This window comes from Chelonia mydas, chromosome 13 (assembly GCF_015237465.2).
Source record: "Chelonia mydas isolate rCheMyd1 chromosome 13, rCheMyd1.pri.v2, whole genome shotgun sequence".
In the NCBI taxonomy this organism is placed as follows: Eukaryota; Metazoa; Chordata; order Testudines; family Cheloniidae; genus Chelonia; species Chelonia mydas.
Window position 1 is genome coordinate 39,544,587 of NC_051253.2, and position 27,041 is coordinate 39,571,627.

Genomic DNA, 27,041 nt, shown 5'->3' on the forward strand with positions numbered 1-27,041 from the left:
GCTAAAATGACTAAGAGCTGAAATCACTGAGTGTTGTGTTAAGTAGTGGGAGAGCCTGAAGATATATTGCAGAGCAGTATGTGGGACAGCTGGAGCAGTTCATGGGGCAGCTGTGTGGAGCGGACCAGTATGCGAGACAGTTGGAGCAGCTCACAGGGGGCTGGTAGAGCAGAGCAGAGCCCCATGGAGAGGTGGGGCAATCAGCTTCGGACCACGTAAGGTGCCCCTTAACCCTCCCACCTCCACCCAGGTTAGGAGGTAAAAGTCTGCAGATAAATTTTCATACTCTGGGGCTGCACTGACCAGGGGCAGAGACTTTTGGGTTGTTGGACTTTTGGGACTTTGGGTGACTTTTGGGTTGCTGGACTCAAGAACCAAAGGGAAAGGACATGGCCCAATTTGCTTGGGTTGGGTTTTTGCTCATGGGTTGTGTTATGAATCCTGTTGGTGGTGTTCCCCCAACATAATGCCACATTGTTTCTCTCTGTTATTAAAAGACTTTTGCTACACTCAGACTTGATGCTTGCGAGAGGGGAAGTATTGCCTCTTGGAGGCGCCCAGCGGGGGGTGGTATATATTTGTCCCAGGTCACTGGGTGGGGGCTCGAGCCGGTTTTGCATTGTGTTATTGTAATGGAACCCCTAGATACTGAACCTGGCCCTTGTTGCTGCCAACTCTGATGGGCAGAAGGGTTACATTTATAACAGTGGTTGCAACAATAATCTATATGGTCATATTTGGATCAGATAACTTCACATATAGAATCCCAACTATACATACAGAATGATGGGGTCTAAATTAGCTGTTACCCATCAAGAAAGAGATCTTGTAGTCATTGTGGATAGTTCTCTGCAAACATCCACTCAGTGTGCAGAAGTTGTCAAAAAATCTAACAGAATGTTAGGAACCATTGGGAAAGGGATAGATAATAAGACAGAAAATAGATGCCCGCACTTTAAATACTGCATGCAGTTCGGTTGCCTCATCTCAAAAAAGATATATTCGAATTGGAAAAGATACAGAAAAGGGTAACAAAAATGATTAAGGGTATGAAACAGCTTCTGTACAAAAGATTGAAAAGACTGGGACTAACAAGGGATATAATAGAGGTCTATAGAATCAAGTATAGGGTGGAGAAAGTGAAATAGGAAATGTTATTTACCCCTTCATATAATACAAGAACTAGGGGTTTGTGATGGGTTTGATCACAGAGAACCTCTGGGACTGCCACCTGATGTGCTGGAATTACCTCTGAGCCCATTTTCCCTGATGGCTTGGGACTCCAGAACCCTGCCTTGTCGAGCCAGACACACCCGCCTGCTCCAGCACAGACTCAGGGTCTGAACCATGCGCCCCAAAGCTGCAGACTTAACTGAAAACCACTTAGCAGGTACTCCTGTCTCCAGCACCCAGACACCCAGCTCCCAATGGGATCCAAACCACATATAAATCCGTTTTACTCTGTATAAAGCGTATACAGCATAAACTCATAAATTGTCCACCCTGAATATCACTGATCACTGAGAGAGATGCACAGCTGTTAGCTCCCCCAGGTATTAATCACTTACACTGGGTTTACCTTTATACAAATAGGATGACCACACTCAGTAGATTATCAGCTTTGTAATGATATCTTACAAGAGACCTTTTGCATGAAGCACATTCCAGTTACATTATATTCACACTCATTAGCATATTTTCGTAACATCATATAGAGTGCACGGTCACACCCTCCTCCTGAACTTACTACCAGAGACTTGGACACTGTCCATGGCGGAGGCAGTATACCTAAAATTCCAATTTGGGCTCCCCTCTGGGGCAGACACTCCTGTGTCCCCCAAAATGGAAGGTGAACCTGATACAGCTGTGGGCTCACAGCTACCAGCTATGATAGACCCTTCACTGGCCAGCAAAATTCCCCCCCTCCATTTTACTCAGGTTGGGTTTGCTTCCAGCTACAGAATCCTTGGGGTCTGTTCCCACCGCAGCAGTTGTCAGGACCCCAACTTCCAGCTCCAGGATACATGTCTCTGTGCACCTCTTCCACTCCATTACAGCCAGCTCATGCTTCTGGGGCTCAATTTGTGCTTGTCTCTGGACCTCAATTTCTTTCTGTCTTTTCATAGAATCATAGAATATCAGGTTTGGAAGGGACCTCAGGAAGTCATCTAGTACAACCCCCTGCTCAAAGCAGGACCAATCCCCAACTAAATCATCCCAGCCAGGGCTTTGTCAAGCCTGACCTTAAAAACTTCTAAGGAAGGAGATTCCACCACCTCCCTAGGTAACACATTCCAGTGTTTCACCACCCTCCTAGTGAAAAAGGTTTTCCTAATATCCAACCTAAACCTCCCCTACTGCAATTTGAGACCATTACTCCTTGTTCTGTCATCAGCTACCACTGAGAACAGTCTAGATCCATCCTCTTTGGAAACCCCTTTCAGGTAGTTGAAAGCAGCTATCAAATCCCCCCTCATTCTTCTCTTCTGCAGACTAAACAATCCCAGTTCCCTCAGCCTTTCCTCATAAGTCCTATGTTCCAGTCCCCTAATCATTTTTGTTGCCCTCCGCTGGACTCTTTCCAATTTTTCCACATCCTTCTTGTAGTGTGGGGCCCAAAACTGGACACAGTACTCCAGATGAGGCCTCACCAATGTCATAGAATCATAGAATCATAGAATATCAGGGTTGGAAGGGACCCCAGAAGGTCATCTAGTCCAACCCCCTGCTCGAAGCAGGACCAATTCCCAGTTAAATCATCCCAGCCAGGGCTTTGTCAAGCCTGACCTTAAAAACCTCTAAGGAAGGAGATTCTACCACCTCCCTAGGTAACGCATTCCAGTGTTTCACCACCCTCTTAGTGAAAAAGTTTTTCCTAATATCCAACCTAAACCTCCCCCATTGCAACTTGAGACCATTACTCCTCGTTCTGTCATCTGCTACCATTGAGAACAGTCTAGAGCCATCCTCTTTGGAACCTCCTTTCAGGTAGTTGAAAGCAGCTATCAAATCCCCCCTCATTCTTCTCTTCTGCAGACTAAACAATCCCAGCTCCCTCAGCCTCTCCTCATAAGTCATGTGCTCTAGACCCCTAATCATTTTTGTTGCCCTTCGCTGGACTCTCTCCAATTTATCCACATCCTTCTTGTAGTGTGGGGCCCAAAACTGGACACAGTACTCCAGATGAGGCCTCACCAGTGTCGAATAGAGGGGAACGATCACGTCCCTCGATCTGCTCGCTATGCCCCTACTTATACATCCCAAAATGCCATTGGCCTTCTTGGCAACAAGGGCACACTGCTGACTCATATCCAGCTTCTCGTCCACTGTCACCCCTAGGTCCTTTTCCGCAGAACTGCTGCCTAGCCATTCGGTCCCTAGTCTGTAGCGGTGCATTGGATTCTTCCATCCTAAGTGCAGGACCCTGCACTTATCCTTATTGAACCTCATCAGATTTCTTTTGGCCCAATCCTCCAATTTGTCTAGGTCCCTCTGTATCCTATCCCTCCCCTCCAGCGTATCTACCACTCCTCCCAGTTTAGTATCATCCGCAAATTTGCTGAGAGTGCAATCCACACCATCCTCCAGATCATTTATGAAGATATTGAACAAAACCGGCCCCAGGACCGACCCCTGGGGCACTCCACTTGACACCGGCTGCCAACTAGACATGGAGCCATTGATCACTACCCGTTGAGCCCGACAATCTAGCCAGCTTTCTACCCACCGTATAGTGCATTCATCCAGCCCATACTTCCTTAACTTGCTGACAAGAATACTGTGGGAGACCGTGTCAAAAGCTTTGCTAAAGTCAAGAAACAATACATCCACTGCTTTCCCTTCATCCACAGAACCAGTAATCTCATCATAAAAGGCGATTAGATTAGTCAGGCATGACCTTCCCTTGGTGAATCCATGCTGACTGTTCCTGATCACTTTCCTCTCATGTAAGTGCTTCAGGATTGATTCTTTGAGGACCTGCTCCATGATTTTTCCAGGGACTGAGGTGAGGCTGACTGGCCTGTAGTTCCCAGGATCCTCCTTCTTCCCTTTTTTAAAGATTGGCACTACATTAGCCTTTTTCCAGTCATCCGGGACTTCCCCCGTTCTCCACGAGTTTTCAAAGATAATGGCCAAGGGCTCTGCAATCACAGCCGCCAATTCCTTCAGCACTCTCGGATGCATCTCGTCCGGCCCCATGGACTTGTGCACGTCCAGCTTTTCTAAATAGTCCCTAACCACCTCTATCTCCACAGAGGGCTGGCCATCTCTTCCCCATTTTGTGATGCCCAGCGCAGCAGTCTGGGAGCTGACCTTGTTAGTGAAAACAGAGGCAAAAAAAGCATTGAGTACATTAGCTTTTTCCACATCCTCTGTCACTAGGTTGCCTCCCTCATTCAGTAAGGGGCCCACACTTTCCTTGGCTTTCTTCTTGTTGCCAACATACCTGAAGAAACCCTTCTTGTTACTCTTGACATCTCTTGCTAGCTGCAGCTCCAGGTGCGATTTGGCCCTCCTGATATCTTTCCTACATGCCCGAGCAATATTTTTATACTCTTCCCTGGTCATATGTCCAACCTTCCACTTCTTGTAAGCTTCTTTTTTATGTTTAAGATCCGCTAGGATTTCACCATTAAGCCAAGCCGGTCGCCTGCCATATTTACTATTCTTTCGACTCATCAGGATGGTTTGTCCCTGTAACAGGGATTCCTTGAAATACAGCCAGCTCTCCTGGACTCCCTTCCCCTTCATGTTAGTCCCCCAGGGGATCCTGGCCATCTGTTCCCTGAGGGAGTCGAAGTCTGCTTTTCTGAAGTCCAGGGTCCGTATCCTGCTGCTTACCTTTCTTCCCTGCGTCAGGATCCTGAACTCAACCAACTCATGGTCACTGCCTCCCAGATTCCCATCCACTTTTGCTTCCCCCACTAATTCTAACCGGTTTGTGAGTAGCAGGTCAAGAAAAGCGCCCCCCCTAGTTGGCTCCCCTAGCACTTGCACCATGAAATTGTCCCCTACGCTTTCCAAAAACTTCCTGGATTGTCTATGCACCGCTGTATTGCTCTCCCAGCAGATATCAGGAAAATTAAAGTCACCCATGAGAATCAGGGCATGCGATCTAGTAGCTTCCGTGAGTTGCCGGAAGAAAGCCTCATCCACCTCATCCCCCTGGTCCGGTGGTCTATAGCAGACTCCCACCACCTCTATGTCGAATAGAGGGGAACGATCACGTCCCTCCATCTGCTGGCAATGCCCCTACCTATACATCCCAAAATGCCATTGGCCTTCTTGGTAACAAGGGCACACTGCTGACTCATATCCAGCTTCTCATCCACTGTAACCCCTAGGTCCTTTTCTGCAGAACTGCTGCCAAGCCATTCGGTCCCTAGTCTGTAGCGGTGCATGGGATTCTTCCGTCCTAAGTGCAGGACTCTGCACTTGTCCTTGTTGAACCTCCTCAGATTCCTTTTGGCCCAATCCTCTAATTTGTCTTGGGCCCTCTGTATCCTATCCCTACCCCCCAGTGTATCTACCTCTCCTCCCAGTTTAGTGTCATCTGCAAACTTTCTGAGGGTGCAATCCACACCATCCTCCAGATCATTTATGAAGATATTGAACAAAACCGGCCCCAGGAGCGACCCTTTGGGCACTCCACTTGATACCGGCTGCCAACTCATCATGGAGCCATTGATCACTGCCCATTGAGCCCGACAATCTAGCCAACTTTCTATCCACCTTATAGTGCATTCATCCAGCCCATACTTCTTTAACTTGCTGGCAAGAATACTGTGGGAGACCGTGTCAAAAGCTTTGCTAAAGTCAAGGAACAACACGTCCACTGCTTTCCCTTCATCCACAGAGCCAGTTATCTCATCACAGAAGGCAATTAGACTAGTCAGGCATGACTTGCCCTTGGTGAATCCATGCTGACTGTTCCTGATCACTTTCCTCTCCTCTAAGTGCTTCAGAATTGATTCCTTGAGGACCTGCTCCATGATTTTTGCAGGGACTGAGGTGAGGCTGACTGGCCTGTAGTTCCCAGGATCCTCCTTCTTCCCTTTTTTAAAGACGGGCACTACATTAGCCTTTTTCCAGTCGTCCGGGACCTCCCCCGATCGCCATGAGTTTTCAAAGATAATGGACTATGGCTCTGCAATCACATCCGCCAACTCCTTTAGCACTCTTGGATGCAGCGCATCCGGCCCCATGGAGTTGTGCTCGTCCACCTTTTCTAAATAGTCCCGAACCACTTCTTTCTCCACAGAGGCCTGGTCACCTCCTCCCCATGCAGTGCTGCCTGTTAGGGGACTTATTCCTTTACCCACTTACTTCCCTGGTCCTTCTCGCATGAACAGAGAGCAACAATACCCGAAGTCCAAAGGTGCAAACAATTCAATGTTTATTGGGGTGAACTTCCAGCAAGCATGATTCCAGTTTCCTTCCTTAGTATCCTCCTTCCCAGCTCTGACACCACAGAGCCTTACACCTGTGTCCCTGTTCCCATTCCTGCCCTTAGCCAAACATGATTCCAATTTCCTTACTCCCATTCCCTGTTCCCATTTCCCCCTTTAGCAAAACATGATTCCAGTTTCCCTACTCCCATTCCCTGTTCCCATTTCCGCCTTTAGCAAAACATGATTCCAATTTCCCCACCCCCATTCCCTGTTCCCATCTCCTCCACTCACCCCCCCACCCACTTCCTGATTGACTGCAGACTATATAGTAAAACTTGAGTTCTGCTTAGCTATACCTTAATCAATCATTTTCCTGAAATTTAATTAACCAATCCTAACATGATTATGTAACCAATTATATCCCACCACCTTAATTAGTTTACACCCAGCAAAATTAATTACACAGCAGACAGGAACAATCACAGAACCAGACAGAGATTATACAGACAAACAAAAGCAAAGTGGGAACTATAATGACAAAACAATACAGAAGTGAGGATTTCACATCCCAGCTATTGATAAGTGAGTTCTTGCCAGACAGGATGCTACCAAACTAAGTTTCCTTTTGCATTTTCTGGGCACTTCCCTTTCTCTGGAGGTGATAGGCACTATCAGGACAGGATTGTATTCCTAACAGCCCAATAGCACCTTCTTTCAATGTGACTACTTTGGAATGTGAGGATGTGACCTGTCGCTTCCCAGTTTATGGCTGCCTCTGTCGCTTAGCCAAAGGCCTTAGCCTAAGAACAGGGCCTCAGACTGTCACAGTAAGAGAAGGCCCTTACACCGGCAGACAGTGATTTTGATTCTTTCTTTTGTACCTCTATAACTAGCCAAGTGATAAGAATACACCTAAATTCTTAAAGTACAGGCCTTTGCAGACAGGCCTGAATATCCATATCCTAACACTGCCCAGTGCAGCAGTCTGGGAGCTGACCTTGTTCGTGAAGACAGAGGCAAAGAAAGCATTGAGTACATTAGCTTTTTCCACATCCTCTGTCGCTAGGTTGCCTCCTTCATTCAGTAAGGGGCCCACACTTTCCTTGACTTTCTTCTTATTGCTAACATACCTGAAGAAACCCTTCTTGTTACTCTTAACATCTCTTGCTAGCTGCAACTCCAGGTGTGATTTGGCCTTCCTGATTTCACTCCTGCATGCCTGAGCAATATTTTTATACACTTCCCTGGTCATTTGTCCAATCTTCCACTTCTTGTAAGCTTCTTTTTTATGTTCAAGATCAGCAAGGATTTCACTGTTAAGCCAAGCTGGTCGCCTGCCATATTTACTATTCTTTCGACTCATCGGGATGGTTTGTCCCTGCAACCTCAATAAGGATTCTTTAAAATACAGCCAGCTCTCCTGGACTCCTTTCCCCCTCATGTTATTCTCCCAGGGGATCCTGCCCATCAGTTCCCTGAGGGAGTCAAAGTCTGCTTTTCTGAAGTCCAGGGTCCGTATTCTGCTGCTCTCCTTTCTTCCCTGTATCAGGATCCTGAACTCGACCATCTCATGGTCGCTGTCTCCCAGGTTCCCATCCACTTTAGCTTCCCCTACTAATTCTTCCCGGTTTGTGAGCAGCAGGTCAAGAAGAGCTCTGCCCCTAGTTGGTTCCTCCAGCACTTGCACCAGTAAATTGTCCCCTACACTTTCCAAAAACTTCCTGGATTGTCTGTGCACCACTGTATTGCTCTCCCAGCAGATATCAGGGTGATTGAAGTCTCCCATGAGAACCAGGGCCTGCGATCTAGTAACTTCCGTGAGTTGCCGGAAGAAAGCTTCGTCCACCTCAGCGCCCTGTTCCGGTGGTTTATAGCAGACTCCCACCACGACATCACCCTTGTTGCTCACACTTCTAAACTTAATCCAGAGACTCTCAGGTTTTTCTCCAGTTTCATACTTGAGCTCTGAGCAGTCCAGGATTTGCTGGTGAGCAGCCTTTTCTTTTTCCAGGGCAAATTGTGCATCAATTTCCACTTGTCTCCCCTCGAGACCGTCACTCGATGAGCTGGATACCACCGAGAACGACCCTCCTGGCAGAACAGGCACCCTCCACTCGTGTCTTGCTGAGTTAGACGCTCCAGTCAGCTCCAGCACAGACCCCGAGGTTGGGCCACACCTGTCTGCAGCTCACTGAAACTGGGATGCACTCAGCTCAGGGGCTTCTTAGTTAACAGAGACTTTCCCAGCGGCCAGCGTTCAGCCTTCCTGGGCAATTTGCAACCTGTGCAGTTCTAGCTTCTTCTGATCTTCACTCTTATTTATTTTGCTTATTTTTCTGTCCCTATTTCCCTTACTCGAAATAAGCAAACAGAAAATAACAAACCACTTTGCCTGTTCTCCAGCCAGCACACTTAAAACTCACTTTAAATCACTACTAGTGTCTCAAAGCAATCAGCTGTGCACAGATCCTGCCGAGTATGCCACTGTGACGGGTTGGGTCACAGAGACCCCTTGGGACTGCCACCTGATGTGCTGAGACTACTTCTGAGCCTGTTTTCCCTGCCAGTGGCCTCCAGAGCCCTGCCTTGTCGAGCCAGACATGCCAGCCTGCTCCAACATAGACCCAGGGTCTGAACCACACGCCCCAAAGCTACAGACTTAACTGAAAGCCACTTAGCAGGTGCTCCTGTCTCCAACACCCAGAAACCCAGCTGCCAGTGGGATCCAAACCCCAAATAAACCTGTTTTACTCTGTATAAAGCTTATACAGGTGTAAGCAGAGTCAGGATGAGCTCTACCCTGACATCTGGTGGCGAATCATGGTGGGTTGTGGAAAAGAACTTCAGGGGCTGATCTCATTTGCATAGGCACACCCACCCTGCCTAGACGGTCACTTTGGCTTCTGTAGGAGCCCCAGTTTCTCTGTTATTGGGGCAGGAATAAACTGTTATTATCCTGATTATGTGAATCAAGGACAGTGGAACTGTACTTGCCCTTTTGTTATGATGGAAGGACTCGCCATCAACTAAGCAGCACTCGCTAGGCAAGGGTCATGGGTTCCAAAACCCAGTGAAAGAAGAGAGGCTGGGGATAGGTATTAATACTTTGTGGCATGGGTCCTCTGCTGAGGGTCTTACATGCTAATTGTACTTCTTTATCTCTTTTCTGTGGAATATCAGAGTTAAGTTTGGTTCCATTAGGAGTCTAGTTACAAGCTGCTGAGCTGAATTCACTTTGGGCTAATGGTGTACCAGCACTGAGGCTCCCCTACTACAAGCTGAAATCACAAAAGAGCTAAACTTACTAAGAGCTGAAATTGTTGAGTAGTGGGGGAGCCTGAAGATATATGGTAGAGCAGTTTGTGGGATGGCTGGCAGAGTGGAGTGGCTGGTGGAGCAGAGCAGTTTGCGGGACGGCTGGAAGAGCGGAGCCCCATGGAGAGGTGGGGCAATCAGTTTCAGACCATGTAAGGTGCCCCTTCACCCCCACCTCCATCTCCACCCAGGTTGGGAGGTAAAACTCTGCAGGTAAACTTTCGAACTCTGGGGCTGCCCTGACCAGGGACAGAGACTTTTGGGTTGTTGGACTTTTGGGACTTTGGGTGACTTTTGGGTTGCTGGACTCAAGAACCAAAGAGAAAGGACACACCCCAATTTGCTTGGGGTTGGTTTTTGCTCATGGGTTGTGTTATGAATCCTGTTGGTGGTGTTTCCCCAACATAATACCACATTGTTTCTCTGTTATTAAAAGGCTTTTTGCTACACTCAGACTCTGTGCTTGCGAGAGGGGAAGTATTGCCTCTTGGAGGCGCCCAGCGGGGGTGGTATATATTTGTCCCAGGTCACTGGGTAGGGGCTCGAGCCAGTTTTGCATTGTGTTATTGTAATGGAACTCCTAGATACTGAACCCAGCCCTTGTTGCTGCCAACTCTGATGGGCAGAAGGGTTACACAGGGTAAACTCATAAATTGTCTGCCCTCTATAACACTGATAGAGGGATATGCACAGCTGTTTGCTCCCCCAGGTATTGGTCACTAACTCTGGGTTCAATAATAAGCAAAAGTGATTTTATTAAATATAAAAAGTAGGATTTAAGTGGTTCCCATAGAATCATAGACTTTAAGGTCAGACGGGACCATTATGATCATCTAATCTGACCTCCTGCACAACTCAGGCACCAGAATCTCACCCATTCACTCCTGTAACAAACCCCTAACCTATGTCTGAGCTATTGAAGTCCTCAACTTGTGGTTTAAAGACTTCAAGGTGCAGAGAATCCTCCAGCAAGTGACCCATGCTGCAGAGGAAGGCGAAAAAACCCCAGGGCCTCTGCCAATCTGCCCTGGAGGAAAATTCCTTCCCGACCCCAAATATGGTGATCAGCTAAACCCTGAGCATGTGGGCAAGACTCACCAGCCAGACACCCAGCAAAGAATTCTCCATAGGAACTCAGATCCCACCCTATCTAGTGTCCCATCACAGGCCTTTGGGCATCTTTACCGCAACTAGTCAAAGATCAATTAATTGCCAAAATTAGACTTATCCCATCATACCATCTCCTCCATAAACTTATCAATCTTTAGTCTTGAAGCCAGATAGGTCTTTTGTCTCCACTGCTCCCCTTGGAAGGCTATTCCACAACTTCACTCCTCTGATGGTTAGAAACCTTCATCTAATTTCAAGTCTAAACTTCCTGATGGCCAGTTTATATCCATTTGTTCTTGTGTCCACATTGGTACTGAGCTTAAATAATTCCTCTCCCTCTCCGGTATTTATCCCTCTGATATTTTTATAGAGAGTAATCATATCTCCCCTCAGCCTTCTTTTGGTTAGGCTAAACAAGCCAAGCTCTTTGAGTCTCCTTTCATAAGACAGGTTTTCCATTCCTCGGATCATCCAATGGCATTTTGGGATGTATAAGTAGGGACATTGCCAGCAGATCGAGGGACGTGATCGTTCCTCTCTATTCAACATTGGTGAGGCCTCATCTGGAGTACTGTGTCCAGTTTTGGGCCCCACACTACAAGAAGGATGTGGAAAAATTGGAGAGAGTCCAGCGGAGGGCAACAAAATGATTAGGGGACTGGAACGCATGACTTACGAGGAGAGGCTGAGGGAACTGAGATTGTTTAGTCTACAGAAGAGAAGAATGAGGGGAGATTTGATAGCTGCTTTCAACTACCTGAAAGGTGGTTCCAAAGAGGATGGATCTAGACTATTCTCAGTGGTAGCGGATGACAGGACAAGGAGTAATGGTCTCAAGTTGCAATGGGGGAGATTTAGGTTGGATAGTAGGAAAAACTTTTTCACTAGGAGGGTGGTGAAGCACAGGAATGCGTTACCTAGTGAGGTGGCGGAATCTCCTTCCTTAGAAGTTTTTAAGGTCAGGCTTGACAAAGCCCTGGCTGGGATGATTTAGTTGGGGATCGGTCCTGCTTTGAGCAGGGGGTTGGACTAGATGACCTCCTGAAGTCCCTTCCAACCCTGATATTCTATGATTCTATGATCCTAGTAGCTTTTCTCTGTACCTGTTTCAGTTTGAATTCATCCTTCTTAAACATGGGAGACCAGAACTGCACACAATATTCCAGATGAGATCTCACCAGTGCCTTGTATAACTGTACTAACACCTCCTTATCTCTACTGGAAATACCTTACCTGATGAATCCCAAGACCGCATTAGCTTTTTTCATGGCCATATTTCATTGGTGGCTCATAGTCATCCTGTGGTCAACCAATACTCCAAGGTCCTTCTCCTCCTCTGTTACTTCCAAGTGATGCGTCCCCAGTTTATAATAAAAATTCTTGTTATTAATTCCTAAATGAATGACCTTGCACTTTTCACTATTAAATTTCATCCTATTACTATTACTCCAGTTTACAAAGTCATCCAGATCTTCCTGTATGATATCCCAGTCCTTCTCTGTATTGGCAATACCTCCCAGCTTCGTGTCATCCGCAGACTTTATTAGCACACATTCCCATTTTTTGTGCAAAGGTCAGTAATAAAAAGATTGGTCCCAAAACCGATCCCTGAGAAATTCCACTAGTAACTTCCTTCCAGCCTGACAGTTCACCTTTCAGTGTGACCCATTGTAGTCTCCCCTTTAACCAGTTCCTTATCCACCTTTCAATTTTCATATTGATCCCTATCTTTTCCAATTTAGCTAATAATTCCCCATGTGGAACTGTATCAAATGCCTTACTGAAATTGAGGTAAATTAGATCCACTGCGTTTCCCTTGTCTAAAAAATCTTCTCAAAGAAGGTGATCAGGTTGGTTTGGCACGATCTACCTTTTGTAAAACCATGCTGTATTTTGTCCCAATTACCATTAACCTCAATGTCCTTAACTACTTTCTCCTTCAAAAAATTTTCCAAGACTTTGCATACTACAGATATCAAACTAACAGGCCTGTAGTTACCCGGATCACGTTTTTTTCCTTTCTTAAAAATAGGAACTATGTTAGCAATTCTCCAGTCATACGTTACAACCCCTGTGTTTACAGATTCATTAAAAATTCTTGTTAATGGGCTTGCAATTTCATGGGCCAGTTCCTTTAATATTCTTGGATGAAAATTATCTGGGCCCCCCGATTTAGTCCCATTAAGCTGTTCAAGTTTGGCTTCTACCTCGGATGTGGTAATATCTACCTTCATATCCAAGTAATAAAAGACAGAATAAAGTAAGTTACCAAGCAAAATGAAACAAAACACTAAAGTCTAAGCCTAATACATTAAGAAACTGATTACAGATGAAATCTCACCCTCAGAGATGTTCCAATAAGCTTCTTTCACAGACTAGACTCCTTTCTAGTCTGTGCCCAATCCTTCCCCCTGGTACAGTCCTTGTTCCAGCTTAGATGGTAGCTAGGGGATTTCTCATGACTGCAGCCCCTTTTGTTCTTTTCCACCCCCCTTTATAGCTTTGGCACAAGGTGGGAATCCTTTGTCTCTCTCTGTGTTCCCACCCTTCCTTCTAAATAGAAAAGTCCCAGGTTTAAGATGGATTTCAGTACTAGGTGTCATGGTCACATGTCCTGTGAGACCCCAAGACTTCATTCTTCCTGGCCTGACTCACAGGAAGACTTGCAAGTAAACAGAGCCATCAACAGTCAATTGTCCTGGTTAATGGGAGCCATCAAGATTTCAAACCACCATTAATGTCCCACACTTTGCATATTTACAATAGGCCCTCAGAGTTATATGTCATATTTATAGTTTCAGATACAAGAATGATACATTTATACAAATAGGATGACCACACTTAGTAGATTATAAGCAATGTAATGATACCTTACAAGAGACCTTTTGCATGAAGCATATTCCAGTTACATTATATTCACACTCATTATCATATTTTCATAAAATCATATAGAGTGCAATGTCACCGGGTTACCTAATGAAATTAATAGGCAGCAGGTTTAAAACAAACCTAAGGAGGTACTTCTTCACACAATGTACAGTCAACCTGTGGAGCTTATTGCCAGAGGATGTTGTGAAGGCCAAAAGTATAACTGGGTTCAAAAAAGAATTAGATGAGTTCATGGAGGACAGGTCCATCAATGGCTATTAGCCAAGATGGTCAGGGACACAACCCAAAGCCTCTGACTTGCCAGATTCTGGAACTGAACAGCAGGGGATGAATCACTGATAATTGCCCTGTTCTGTCCGTTCACTCAGAAGCATCTGGCACTGGCCACTGTTGGAAGACTGGACACTGGGCTAGATGGGCCTTTGGTCTGATCCAGTGTGGCTGTTCTTATATTTCTTACATTGTTGTCTCATATTCAATTTGTGATCCATCTGGTAGTGACTATCATTGGAGGCAGAATACTGTACTAACTTGACTTCTGGGCAGCAATATCTAGGAAGCCACAGTGCTCTTCTTTCTAAGAGTGAGGAGTATGTCTATCTATCTACCTATCTATCTACCTATCCCCATACAGCCCATCTATCTATCTATCATCAGTCACTCAACCAAGGTTTACTTGCAAATTCTCAGAAAATTCACCGTGCCTATGTGCTTCTTCCTCACTAAATTACACCAGGCCTTCTCCACCTGCGTGGCACATATCACCGTGGTGGTAACCTACTACGTGCCCCTGGTCTTCATCTACCTGAGGCTGGGATGTCATGATCCACTGGACAGGGTGGTGGCTGTATTCTACACCATGGTGACCTCACTCCTCAACCCCCTCATCTACATGCTGAGAAACAAGGAGATTAAAGAAGCCCTGATGAGACTGGGGAGCAGGAGACTAGCTGTGCCCTGAGTAGTGATTACCCTGCCTTCAGCAGGAGCTGCCTGAGGACTGGACAGGAGAGAGGGACTTGGACTTGGACTTGGGGGATTCAGGACTCCTGGATTCTAGCTAGTGTCTGAAGGACTGCGGTCCGCCAGGGTGGGAGATGCGTGACACCTGGTAAGCTTAGCAGGCGTCAGCTGTGTTTTTTTAATTATTATTGTTGCTGTATGTTCTCTCTGTAATTCTAAACTTAACGGACTGTGTGAAATCTGACTGGTCACTGGTCATTCTTGTCCTTGTCCCTGAGAAGGAGCAAACCACAGGTGCTGGATTAAGCTCAGACCCTTGGAGATAGTCACAGTAAATTGCAGGGGGGTTCAAGCTCCCTGGTCGAGTGGGAGAGGTACACGGATCCTTGTGACGCTGCACGCCATATGATTTTATGAAAATATGCTAATGAGTATGAATATAATGTAACTGGAATATGCTTCATGCAAAAGGTTTCTTGTAAGGTATCATTACAAAGCTTATAATCTACTGAGTGTGGTCATCCTGTTTGTATAAATGTATCATTCTTGTATCTGAAACTATAAATATGACATATAACATAAAGCCCCAGGTTTAAGATGGATTTCAGTACTATAACCTCATATGACATATGAGGTTATAGTACTGAAATCCATCTTAAACCTGGGGCTTTTCCATTTAGAAGGAGGGGTGGGGACTCAAAGAGACAAAAGATTCTCACCTTGTGCCAAAGCTATATAAGGAGGTGGAACAGAACAAAAGGGGCTACATTCATGAGAAATCCGCTAGCTACCACCTGAGCTGGAACAAGGGCTGTACCGGGGAAAGTACTGGGCCCAGACAAGAAGGAGGCTAGTCTGTCAAAGAAGCTTATTGGAACATCTCTGCGGTTGAGACTTACTTGCATTTAGTTTTTACTGTTTAGGCTTAGAGTTGCGTGTTTTATTTTATTTTGCTTGGTACTTCACTTTGTTCAGTCTGTTATTACTTGGAACCACTTAAATCCTACTTTCTGTATTTAATAAAATCACTTTTTACTTATTAATTAACCCAGATTATGTATTAATACCTGGGGGGACAGACAGCTATGCATATCTCTCTATCAGTGTTATAGAGGGCAAACAATTTATGAGTTTACCCTGTATAAGCTTTATACAGGGTAAAGCAGATTTATTTCGGGTTTGGACCCCATTGGGAGTTGGGCATCTGAGTGTTAAAGACAGGAACACTTCTTAAGTTGCTTTCGGTTAAGTCTGCAGCTTTGGGGCCCATGGTTCAGACCCTGGGTCTGTGTTGGAGCAGACTGGCGTGTCTGGCTCAGCAAGACAGGGTGCTGGAGTGTCAAGCTGGCAGGGAAAGCAGGGGCAGAAGTAGTCTTGGCACATCAGTTGGCAACCCCAAGGGGGTTTCTGTGATCCAACCCATCACAGTGGGTCACCTGCAACTCAAGAGATTTGGGTTCGAGATCTGCCCAGACACTGCGTGAGTCACCTATGCTGGAAAGGTCAAAGGAGGCAACTAAGTCTGTTGGGCCCCTATGAAAATTCCTGACAACCTCTGTGGCCCTCAGCCTGTGAAATGGGCTAACCCTTCCCTCTCTGACACGAGGGAGGAGAGATTCACTGGTGTAAGTGAGGGGCCATAGAGGGACCCAGGGCAATGCAAGCACTCAGGTAGAAATTGTATTCTTCAGAGTCTTCTCACTCTTCCCCTAACACTCCACTTAGATCAGATGCCAGATGCCAGGAAAACAAACCTTTGGCGTACAGCTGGTGGGGCATTTTCTGGTGTGTGGTGTGGGGTTTTCTTTGCTTGTTTTTGTTTGTGGATTTTTGGTTGGATAATGTCTATTTTGCAAAACCAGAACTGCTCCTGAAACAGTGTTGGGCTCACTGAAACACCTGACTCAAATAAAAATCTTCAAGATTGTAGAAACACCCTGTTTCAATGTTGTCAGCCCAAAAAGTTGGGGCGGGGGGTTGAGTCAAAACAATGCCTTGTTTAGAATTGTTAAAAAAGGGGAAAGGTCAGTATTGACTAAAACACTTTAAAATGATTAATACGAAACAATTATTTACCTAAAGTGAACTTTTTTTTAGATTTTTTAAGAAACACTTTGGAGATTTTGCTTTTTCCGTTCTGAAAAATTTCAAAATGCCAGAAATTCTCCTGGGATGGAAAACCTTTTTCCCACCTAGCCCTGCTTTGAAAGCAAACCCACCATTGTGTAGTCTGATAGACATGCAGCCAAGAGTCAAAGTGAATATGCTCGGTGTAAAAAGACATGAGGATATTAACTCCCCTGACGCTTTGGCGAGTCGTGCCAGCTGGGGATACGGCTGCTTTACATTAGAGCTGCCTCTATAACTAGAGTGTAATTAACTGTCCAAGTGAGAGTGTAGACAGGAAATGAAGGTTAAAACATCTACTTTGATCGAAATGTGCCATGAGCTCTCCAATGACCATGATGGTGACCCCAAGCGCTGGGTTCTCACCTGGGCTCATGCTGACTCTCAGGAGACAGCACCCCCTACAGCATCGTGCCCCCAGCTGCCATGCTGGGACATTGGGTCCAAAACTGACTCAGAGGGTGTGTCTACACCGGGATAAAAGACCGGTGGCTGGCCTGGGTCAGCTGACTCAGGCTGCCAGGGTAAATATCGCTGTGAACATGCTCGGACTGGAGCCAAGTTGAGAAATCTACTGAGCAAATGTTTTTGTGTTGTTGGTTTTTTTAGCCCCAGAGCCCTGCAAGCCCAAGTCAGCTGACCCGAGCCAGCTGCAGGTTTTTGATCCCTGTTCAGACATAACCAGAGAAAACAGGGTCCCACCCCTTTCCCTGCAGCACAGCGCCCCTAGAACTTTGCTGGGACATTGGGGTCAGCACTCACACCAAGGGAAGAGACACTCACTCCACTCTGTGCAAAGCGGCATCCCCTTGCTGAGCCCTGGGCTCAGGCCTGGCTCAGAGGGTTGTGTGTGTGGAATATCAGTGAGAGCAGTTTTCTATAAGAATTATTGCATTAAATTAAGCAAAGGCAGGACCTTTGGTGTAACCATCATCATCAGCACGAGGTGCGTTCTGCAGTCCAGCCTAGCCAGGCCCACAGACTCTCCTCACTAATGAAATACACGGGTCTTCTTCACTGTGCCCAAACAACACTTCTAATAATGCCCACTGGAGTTTCCCAGTAGTGGTCGGAGGGCATCATTATATGTACTTGTAAATACAGCGAACGTCAACAGTTTAATATTGGCCCAGCCATGAGTGATCCCGAAGGAGAGAAATACACAAGGGGAGAAGAGAGGAGAGAACAAGGAGGAGCAGAGAGAAGGTTATAAGAAACTGCAGAGAGAAAGGACACGTCAGAGCTGAAGGAGAAACTAAACAGAGCAGAGAAACGATTGCTAGAAACAGAGAAACTGCCTGATCAGATCAGTGCCGGGGCCCCTCCAGCCTGGTCTCCCGCCGTGGCTGCTACCAATTACTTAGGAGGCAGATGCAAGGAGCCTGCAGTGGGCAGCTCTGGCGTAATCCTCTGTAGGGACGATGACCCTGAGCCCCGGCCAGTTTGAGGCTGGCTTCATGTTCGAATCGACCCCAGCTCCTGTGTGAAGTGTCTGGTTGGAGGGATTTAACGAGGTAAAGGGGGAGCCGAGAGTGCAGCAGTGCGAGCGGCGCAGAGCGCTGGCTGCAGCATCCCACTGAGCGCACGGCCAGGTACTGTACACAGCTGTACACAGTCGTACAGAGGGAGATTTTAAGACTGGAAGAGGCCAGGATGATCCTGGGTACCAAAGGCATAGAATTTCACCCAGTTACCCCTGCACCAAGCCCAGCAACTCCTGCCTGACTAAAGGCCCTCCTCCACAGAGGCAGGCACGCTTCCACAAAGGCAAGTGCTCTTGTCTTGAAGACAGCGAGAGACAGAGAATCTGCCACTTCCCCTGAGAGCTTGTGCCAAGGGTTAATCACCCTCGTGGCTAACCATGCATGCTTTGTTTCCCATTTGAATTTGTCTGTATTTTGCTCTGGGCTTCTATCCCCAGCTCCACGAGAGGCGTGAGGTCTAGTAGGTTAAAACAGAGCAGGCTGGGAGTCAGGACTTCGGGTTCTATCTCCAGATCTGGACAGGGAGTGAGGTTCAGTGGGTTGGAGCAGGAAGGTGTGGAGCCAAGACACCTGGGTTTGATTCTGAGCCCTGTACATGAGTGTTATTCTGAAAGCCCATGCAGAAATCACCCATTTCACTTTTTGTTCATTATAAACACTGCAGGTTCACTCACAGGGACACAAACAGAGTGAATGGAGTGTGGGAACAGATCCCAGCTCACCCATTTCATCCTGGTGGGGCTCCCATACCCCCCAGAGCTGCGGGTGCCCTTGTTCCTCTTCTTCCTCCTCATCTACCTATTGACGCTATGTGGGAACCTGCTCATCCTGCTGGCGGTGGCCTGGGAGCGCCGGCTACACAAGCCCATGTACTGGTTCCTCTGCCACTTGTCCTTCCTGGACATGACGGTCTCCTCGGTGGTGGTGCCCAAGGTGGTGGCCGGCTTCCTGCCAGGCGGCGGGGCCATCTCCTTCCATGGCTGCATGGCCCAGCTCTTCTTCTTCCACTTCCTTGGCTGCACCGAGTGCTTCCTCTACACGGTCATGGCCTACGACCGCTTCCTGGCCATCTGCAAGCCACTGCGCTACAGCGTCATTATGAATCGCAGAGCCTGCCTGTGCCTGGCAGCGGGGACCTGGCTAGGGGGCTCCCTGCACTCGTTCATAGAGACTGCACTCACCTTCCGCCTGCACTACGGCCGGGGCACCCAGGTAGGCTACATCTGTTGCGATATCCCAGCTGTGCTGAAGCTGGCCTGTGGGGACACGGCACTCAACGAGCTGGTGACATTCATCGACGTGGGATTCGTGGCCATGACCTGCTTCCTGCTGATCCTCACTTCCTACATCTACATCATCTCGGCCATCCTGAGGATCCGCTCCAATGAGGGTAGACGTCGGGCCTTCTCCACCTGTGCAGCACATATCACCGTGGTGGTGACCTACTATGTGCCCGTGGTCTTCATCTACCTGAGGCCAGGTTCCCAGCACCCCATGGACAGGGTGGTGGCTGTGTTCTACACCACAGTAACCCCGCTCCTCAACCCCCTCATCTACACACTGAGGAACAAGGAGATGAAAGCTGCCCTCATGAGACTGGGGGGCAGAAAACTGCCAGGGCCTGAGCCATGATTATCCTGCGGCCAGCAGGAGCTGCCTGAGAACTGGACAGGGAGAGTGGGACTTGGAGATGAGCATCAGGACTCCTGGGTTCTGTCCCTGGCTCTGGGAGGGGAGTGGGGTCTAACAATTGAACTCCAGGCTCCTGGGATCTGTTGGAATTTGTACCAATGCTCTCATGGCTAGAGATGCCCAGATTGGCACTAGGGACTCTTGGGTTGCATTTCTGTTTCTTGGAAGGGAGTCATGTCTCGTGGTAAGAGCAGGGTGGTCTGGGAGTCAGGACTCCTGGGTTCTATTTCCAGCTCTGCCACAGACTCCCTGTATGACCTTGGGCAAGTCCCTTGGCATCAGTTTCCCCATGCAGGTCATTTCCCTACTGCATGACACCCAGGGTTGTGAGGCTAAAGTCATTACTGATTGGGAGGAGTATGAGGAGGGGTTCAGTCACGGGAGCCAGAGAAATAGGCTTTCTAACCACTGCATGGGGTCTGCTTCTGACAATGGGAGGTGATGGGATGGGCAGCTTGGGGTTAGGAGCTGTGTTTGTGTTTGTACATCACCTGGCACACTGGGGTCCTGGTCCATGAGTGTGGCTCTGACATACTAATCCAAGAAGGAGAAGGGAAAACAACAGAATCTCAGGCTCATCTAATAAGGGGTCCTGGGGCAGAATCCAAGGTGTTTGACTTGTTTTAGGGACACAGGAATGGCCAAACAGCATCAGAACATTGTTCCACACATTCCTGTCAAAGCTCTTCCACTCTTAAAATAAAATGACGTCCGTCACCACATGGTCTTATTTTTGTAAACCCCATCCCCGCCCCCAGTATGCCACATACACTTGTTGTGTCTTATCTCAGGTTAGAATGCCCTGTCCTCAGGGCCCACGCAGTCTCTCTCTGTGCAACACATAGCACAAGGGGGCCCATAGGCACGTCAGTGCTACGAAAAATAACCCCCAACAATTCCCAAAGAGGGACGGGTCTGTGGTGAAGGTACTGGAGTGGGACTTCAGACAGCCTGTGTCACTTACTCTGTGCATGCCTTGGTTTCCCATCTGTAAAATGGGGCTAGGGCAACTTCCTTAAGGCTGTTTAGATTATAAACTCTTTAGGACAAGGACTGACACTGCACAGTGCCTGCCAGAATGGAGCCAGACCACTAGGTCATGTGGCCATAGCTGTATGTAGTGAGATTCCTAAACCGTTCTGGCCCAGCAGTATTACTTTCCTTGGTGCCCAGTTCATTGTGGGTTGATTTAAGCAATAGCACTTTTTCAGTAGTAGAGGTTCACATTCCCGTCTAGTGGGTGATGTTTACCCCTGTGCAGTGTTAGGGGGCTTATTCCTTCACCCACTCACTTCCCTGGTCCTTCTGGCATGCACAGAGAGCAACAATACCCGAAGTCCAAAGGTGCAAACAATTCAATGTTTATTGGGGTGAACTTCCAGCAAGCATGATTCCAGTTTCCTTCCTTAGTGTCCCCCTTCCCAGCTCTGACACCACAGAGCCTTACACCTGTGTCCCTGTTCCCATTCCTCCCCTTAGCAAAACATGATTCCAATTTCCCCACCCCCATTCCCTGTTCCCATTCCCCCCACTTACTGCCTGATTGACTGCAGACTATATAGTAAAACTTGAGTTCTGCTTAGCTATACCTTAACCAATCATTTTCCTGAAATTTTATTAACCAATCCTAACATATTGTAACATGATTATGTAACCAATTATATCCCACCACCTTAATTAGTTTACACCCAGCAAAAGTAATTACACAGCAGACAGAAACAATCCCAGAACCAGACAGAGATTATACAGACAACAATAGAGAAATGGGGACTACAGTGATAGAACAAACACAGAAATGAGGATTTCACATCCCAGCTATTGATAAGTGAGTTCTTGCCAGACAGGATGTTATCAAACTAAGTTTCCTTTTACATCTTCTAGGCACTTCCCTTTCTCTGGAGGCGATAGGCATTATCAGGACAGGATTGTATCCTAGCAGCCCAATAGCACCTTATTTCAATGTGACTAGATTGGGATGTGAGGATCTAACCATTCACTTCCCAGCTTATGGCTGCCTCTGCTGCTTAGCCAGACGCCTTAGCCTAAGACCAGGGCCTCAGACTGTCACAGTAAGACACCGGCAGACAGTGATTTTGATTCTTTCTTTTATACCTCTAGAACTAGCTAAGTGATAAGAATACACCTAAATTCTTAGAGTATAGGCCTTTACAGACAGGTCTGAATATCTATATCCTAACATGCAGGTCCATTGAAAACCCAATTTTCATTGCCACGTACCCCAGAGCCGGAACTGCATTTGACTCTTTTAATTTGTATTATCACTATAAGTGTCATGTTCAACACCCAGCACAGATACAGAGACACAGCCCCAGCTTGAATGTGATACATATTTAATAGCTGAGAGTGACAAAGGATTTAATTATCCATATATATATAACAGGTGGGGAAACTGAGGCACAATGCGATTTAGTGAGTTTACTAAAGGTCAAACAGAGAGTCATCTACAAAGCCTATACTTGAACCCAGATCTCCTGTGTTTCAGTCCTTTGTCTTAGCTGCAAGATAATGGTTTGCAAATAATTCCCATGGGCTTTTTAGATGTAGGTATGATGAACTGACACAGTTCTCAGTTATAAATATTATAGCCACCTACTCTCTCTGCTTCTCCCTCTACGGTCACGCAGTGCCCATGGTTTGGAGGTAAATGGAGCTTTCCCACTGTCCAGCAGAGACTATTGCAGATTTTAAAATCAATGTGTGCAATTTCTGCCCTGATCTTCCATTCCAGGTTCTCTTATCTCAGTCACCACAGTCTGGGTTTGTGGCTCTTTGGAAATTGATTCCCTGGACCAATGCAAAGAAACCACAGAGAAAATTCAGGATGAATCCCAGCAGTGCAAAGGGGGGCGCTGCGGTACAGGGAGTGGTGCAGGTAACTTAGTTACTCTTCCCTCAGAGTCAGGGCTGTTTCTAGTGCTGCCATGTTTACTCCTGGGGGAATTCTGCACCACTGCACAATGCAGAATTTTGTAGAATTCCCAGTTTCCGCCACAGAATCGGGGCTGCAGAGCTGCCTGGTGCAACTAGGAGCCACTGGACTCTGTGGAGCCCAGGTCGCAGTGAGCAGAGAGCCCAGGCTGGCTGGTCTGGAGGCTGGTCACTCCTCTTGATCCCCATTCTCCTGGGACAGGAGAGCACCTGGGAGACCTATCTCTAGCAAAGAGTGAGGAAGAGCAGGGCTGCACCGCACCGCATCCCCTGGCAGGACAATAAAGAAGCTGGGGGCAGTAAAGGCTCTGGGGGTGCGGGTGTCTGGTCCAGGGGGTGCCGTAATGGTAATGTAATGGTCTCAAGTTGCAGTGGGGGAGGTTTAGGTTGGATATTAGGAAAAACTTTTTCACTCGGAGGGTGGTGAAACACTGGAATGCATTACCTAGGGAGGTGGTAGAATCTCCTTCCTTAGAAGTTTTTAAGGTCAGGCTTGACAAAGCCTTGGCTGGGATGATTTGATTGGGGATTGGTCCTACTTTGAGCAGGGGGTTGGACTAGATGACCTCCTGAGGTCCCTTCCAACCCTGATATTCTATGATTCTATGATTCTATGGGTACTGTGAGGGGGGGGTGCTGGTGTCTGGTCCAGGGGGTGTGCCGTGGCTGGGTCCTTGGGGGAGGGGAGTGCTGGTGTCTGAGCTGGGGGTTGCCCATGGCTAAGTTTTGGGGAATGGGGGTGCTCATGTCTGGGCTGGGACGTTCCCTGTTGCTGGGTTCTGGGGGGAGGGGGATGTTGGTGGCTGAGCTAGGGGGTGCCCCGTGGCTCAGTCCTCAGGGGAGGGGAGTACTGCTGTCTGGGCCGGGGGGTGCCCTGCAGCTCGGCTCTGGTGGGATGGGAGTGCAAGTGACTGGGCTCTGGGGCCTCCACACAGCCCCCTCCAATGCCCCCCACCTGGAACTGGGTTGTTCTAGGGGTTTCTTTAACTCTCTACTTCTGGGGGAATCTTTTTTGCTGTTGTCTGTATTGCTGACATACTTGTTGACAGGTATTTTGAAATAAATTACCAAAATAATTGAAAGGAAGTGATTATATTGTGCTATTTTCACAAATGAAATATGCAGATTTTTGCAGAATTTTAAACTATTATGCGCAGATTTTTTAAAATTTTTGGCACAGAATTTCTCCAGGAGTAGATGTTGGGCTCCCATGTGCTGTTCTGCAGGGAGAAGGGCCAGGGGCCTCGCTCATGGTATCTACCCCATGTTCCTTTCACTTTTTTTATTTTATTATTTTTTCATGTCAAGGCCACAAGGTTAAAACCCACATCCGAGGAGTCACTGATAATTCTGAACAGTGCATTATTATTTCTGTTGTATGGAAGGCCTGGAGGCCCAGTTGCAAGGGATGCTGCACTGACACAGTGAGAGACAGCACCAGCCCCAAAGAGTTTACAAGGGAAATGGGTGGGAGAACGGAATAGTTCTTACCACAGTCTCTCAGATGGGGAACTGAGCCCCAAAGAGATGACGTCTTTTGCCTCACTTCCTGCCTAGCCCTCAGAAACCCTGGCATGAATGTATTCGCTGCCTGCCTCACCCAAACACTGGGTAATTTCATTAACTTAATACATCACCTGAACCCTAGTGTCACCCAGCTGCCCTACCTCAAACCTTTGGCCTTTTCCCTGACCCTAACACTAACCCTAGGAAAACACCAGTGTCCTCCTCCCTCACCCTGGGAAAACTCCACTGACGTCCCTCCGAACCCCAACCCTGGAATAGCTCCTCTGACCTCCTCCCCAGTTGGGATCAGGATCTCTGGATAAGGGGGCGCAAGCAAACAATGTGTATTTTAATGTAGCTGAACGTACGCACATACATCTAGGAACAAAGAACCTAGGTTGCACTTATAGGACTGGGGACTCTCTTCTGGGGAGCCATGACTCTGAAAAACATTTGGGGTCGTGGTGGAGAATCAGCTGAACGTGAGCTCCCAGTAGGACGCTGGGGCCAGAAGAGCTAATGTGACCCTGGGATGCATAAAGGAGGAATCTCAAATACGAGGAGAGAGGCGATTTTACCTCCCGTTTGGCCCTGGTGTGACCGCTGGTGGTACACTGTGTCCAGTTCTGGTGTTCACAATTCCAGACGGGTGCTGATAAATTGGAGAGGATTCAGAGACGAGCCATGAGAATAACTGAAGGATTAGCCCTAGCAATGATGTAAGTATGCTGATTTCAAAGGAGTTCCGCCAGCAGAGAACATGAAGTGAGATTTCTAAATGCAAAAACGTGAATTGGGTTTCCAACTCTCACTCTTTCCATGGGAGTTGGGTACCTACAAGCCCTTTGTGCCTTTTAAAATCTCCCCATTTCTTCCAATAATTTAATTCCCACAAGACTAAGGGGGAAGACATTCCATTTCAGCTAGCAATTATTGCTGGGCTGCCTTTAGCCACCTTTCATTCTCCTGAATGCTGCCTTGACTTCCTTATTCCTCAGTGTATAGACCACCGGGTTCAGCATCGGGGTGACCACATCACAAAAGATCTGAATGGGGGTAGCCAGCACCTTGCTCAGGGACGGCTGGGTGTAGAGGAGGGCACAGGGCCCAAAGAAGAAGCATACCACCGTCAGGTGCGATGCGCAAGTGGAGACGGCTTTCAAACCTTGCTCAGCGCTGCGCAGTCTCACCACGGAGGCAGCAATCCTGACGTAGGACGCGAGGATGAGGAGGAAGCAGGTTGTGGGCACCATACCAGTGTTGGTGAAGGTCACGGTCTCGACGATGTATGTGTCTGCACAGGCCAGCTTGATCACCGGGAAGATGTCGCAGAAGAAATAGTCCACCACATTGGACCCGCAGTAGGGCAGCGTGAAGGTCAGGCTGGTGAGGATGGTGGCGTGGAAGGAGCTGGTGATCCAGGTGCCGGCGGCCAGGAGGGCGCACACCCTCCGGTTCATGATGAGCAGGTAGCGCAGGGGGTGGCAGATGGCCACGTACCGGTCGTAGGCCATGACAGTGAAGAGCAGGCACTCGGTGCTGCCCAGGAAGTGGTAGAAGAAGACCTGGGACATGCACCCGCCCAACGAGATGGTTCTACTCTTGGCCCAGAGGTTGGCCAGAAATTTAGGGGTGCTGATGGAAGAGAATCCGAGGTCTAGAATGGAGAGATTGCAGAGGAAGAAGTACATGGGGGTGTGCAGACGGGGGTCAGCAAGGATGGCTGAGAAGATGAGCAGGTTGCCCAGCAGCGTGCAGAGGTAGAAGGATAAGAAGGTGACAAAGAGGATGGTCTCAAGACCTTTGGTGTTGGGGATCCCTAAGAGAATGAATTCAGACACCACAGTGCAATTCTCCATTTCCATGCAAGATGGCATCATTCCTGGAGACAAAGATTATGCAACCAGATTAGCAATCTCAATAAATCATTGTTTATTTATCCCTTTGCACCCCACAAGCTTTAATCACAAAAGGTAAATCTTTCTAACCAGCCTAAGTTTGGTGAAAGTGAGTGGAAAGTCATGACTCTTATATTTGGTTGATTCTGTACGATTCTACTCGATTCTATTCAGCTGTCCTCTATTCTATTCAATTCTTATAGCTCATCCATCATCGTGGCATCAGGGAGCCAAAGAAAAATTAATGAAAGCAAAGCAAATTATCATGAATTGGAACATGATCTTACCTGACTCCTAGGTGCCTTCACAATGAGTGTACAAGGCAGAAGGAAAACCTCCAAAATGCTTCAGCATGATAATGCAAATTTCTCTTCTGTATGTGTATAGAGAGAGAGAGAGAGAAACTGTATATTGAATGGGGGAGAGAGAGTAAGTTTCAGAGAGTTTAAGTCCCAAAAGGTCCATTAGATAATCTAGTCTGACCTCCTGTACATCACAAGCTGTTAACTTCCACGATATATACCCCACACTGAACCCAGTGATTTCACTTAAACCAAAGCACTTCAGTTCTCAAAAGACTAAACTTCTGTGATCTCAGGCAGTGAACAGGAGAAACCAAGGAGCCCCCAATGGCTGAGGCACAGAACTGACAGAGTGAGAGACTCAGATTATCCCAGCAGGTGACCAAACCCCGGCTGCAGAAGAAGGCGAAAAAA

The 27,041-nt window shown here is 47.5% G+C and overlaps 2 protein-coding genes across 2 annotated transcripts; one reads left to right on the forward strand and one right to left on the reverse strand.

Annotated features, from left to right (window-relative positions):
• Positions 1-18,973: 18,973 nt before the first annotated feature.
• On the forward strand, positions 18,974-19,912 carry LOC114020570 (olfactory receptor 10G6). The gene has a single exon (XM_027827064.2). The coding sequence runs from the start codon at positions 18,974-18,976 to the stop codon at positions 19,910-19,912; it is 939 nt and encodes a 312-aa protein (XP_027682865.2).
• Positions 19,913-25,374: 5,462 nt separating this feature from the next.
• LOC119567948 (olfactory receptor 958-like) lies at positions 25,375-26,292 on the reverse strand. Its single transcript, XM_037915889.1, has one exon. It carries the CDS (start codon positions 26,290-26,292, stop codon positions 25,375-25,377), a length of 918 nt encoding a protein of 305 aa, XP_037771817.1.
• Between the last annotated feature and the right edge of the window lie 749 nt (positions 26,293-27,041).

Coding starts and splice junctions, on each gene's coding strand:
- LOC114020570 (XM_027827064.2), top strand. CDS start 18,974: ATGGAGTGTGGGAACAGATCCCAGCTCACCCATTTCATCCTGGTGGGG.
- LOC119567948 (XM_037915889.1), bottom strand. CDS start 26,292: ATGGAAATGGAGAATTGCACTGTGGTGTCTGAATTCATTCTCTTAGGG.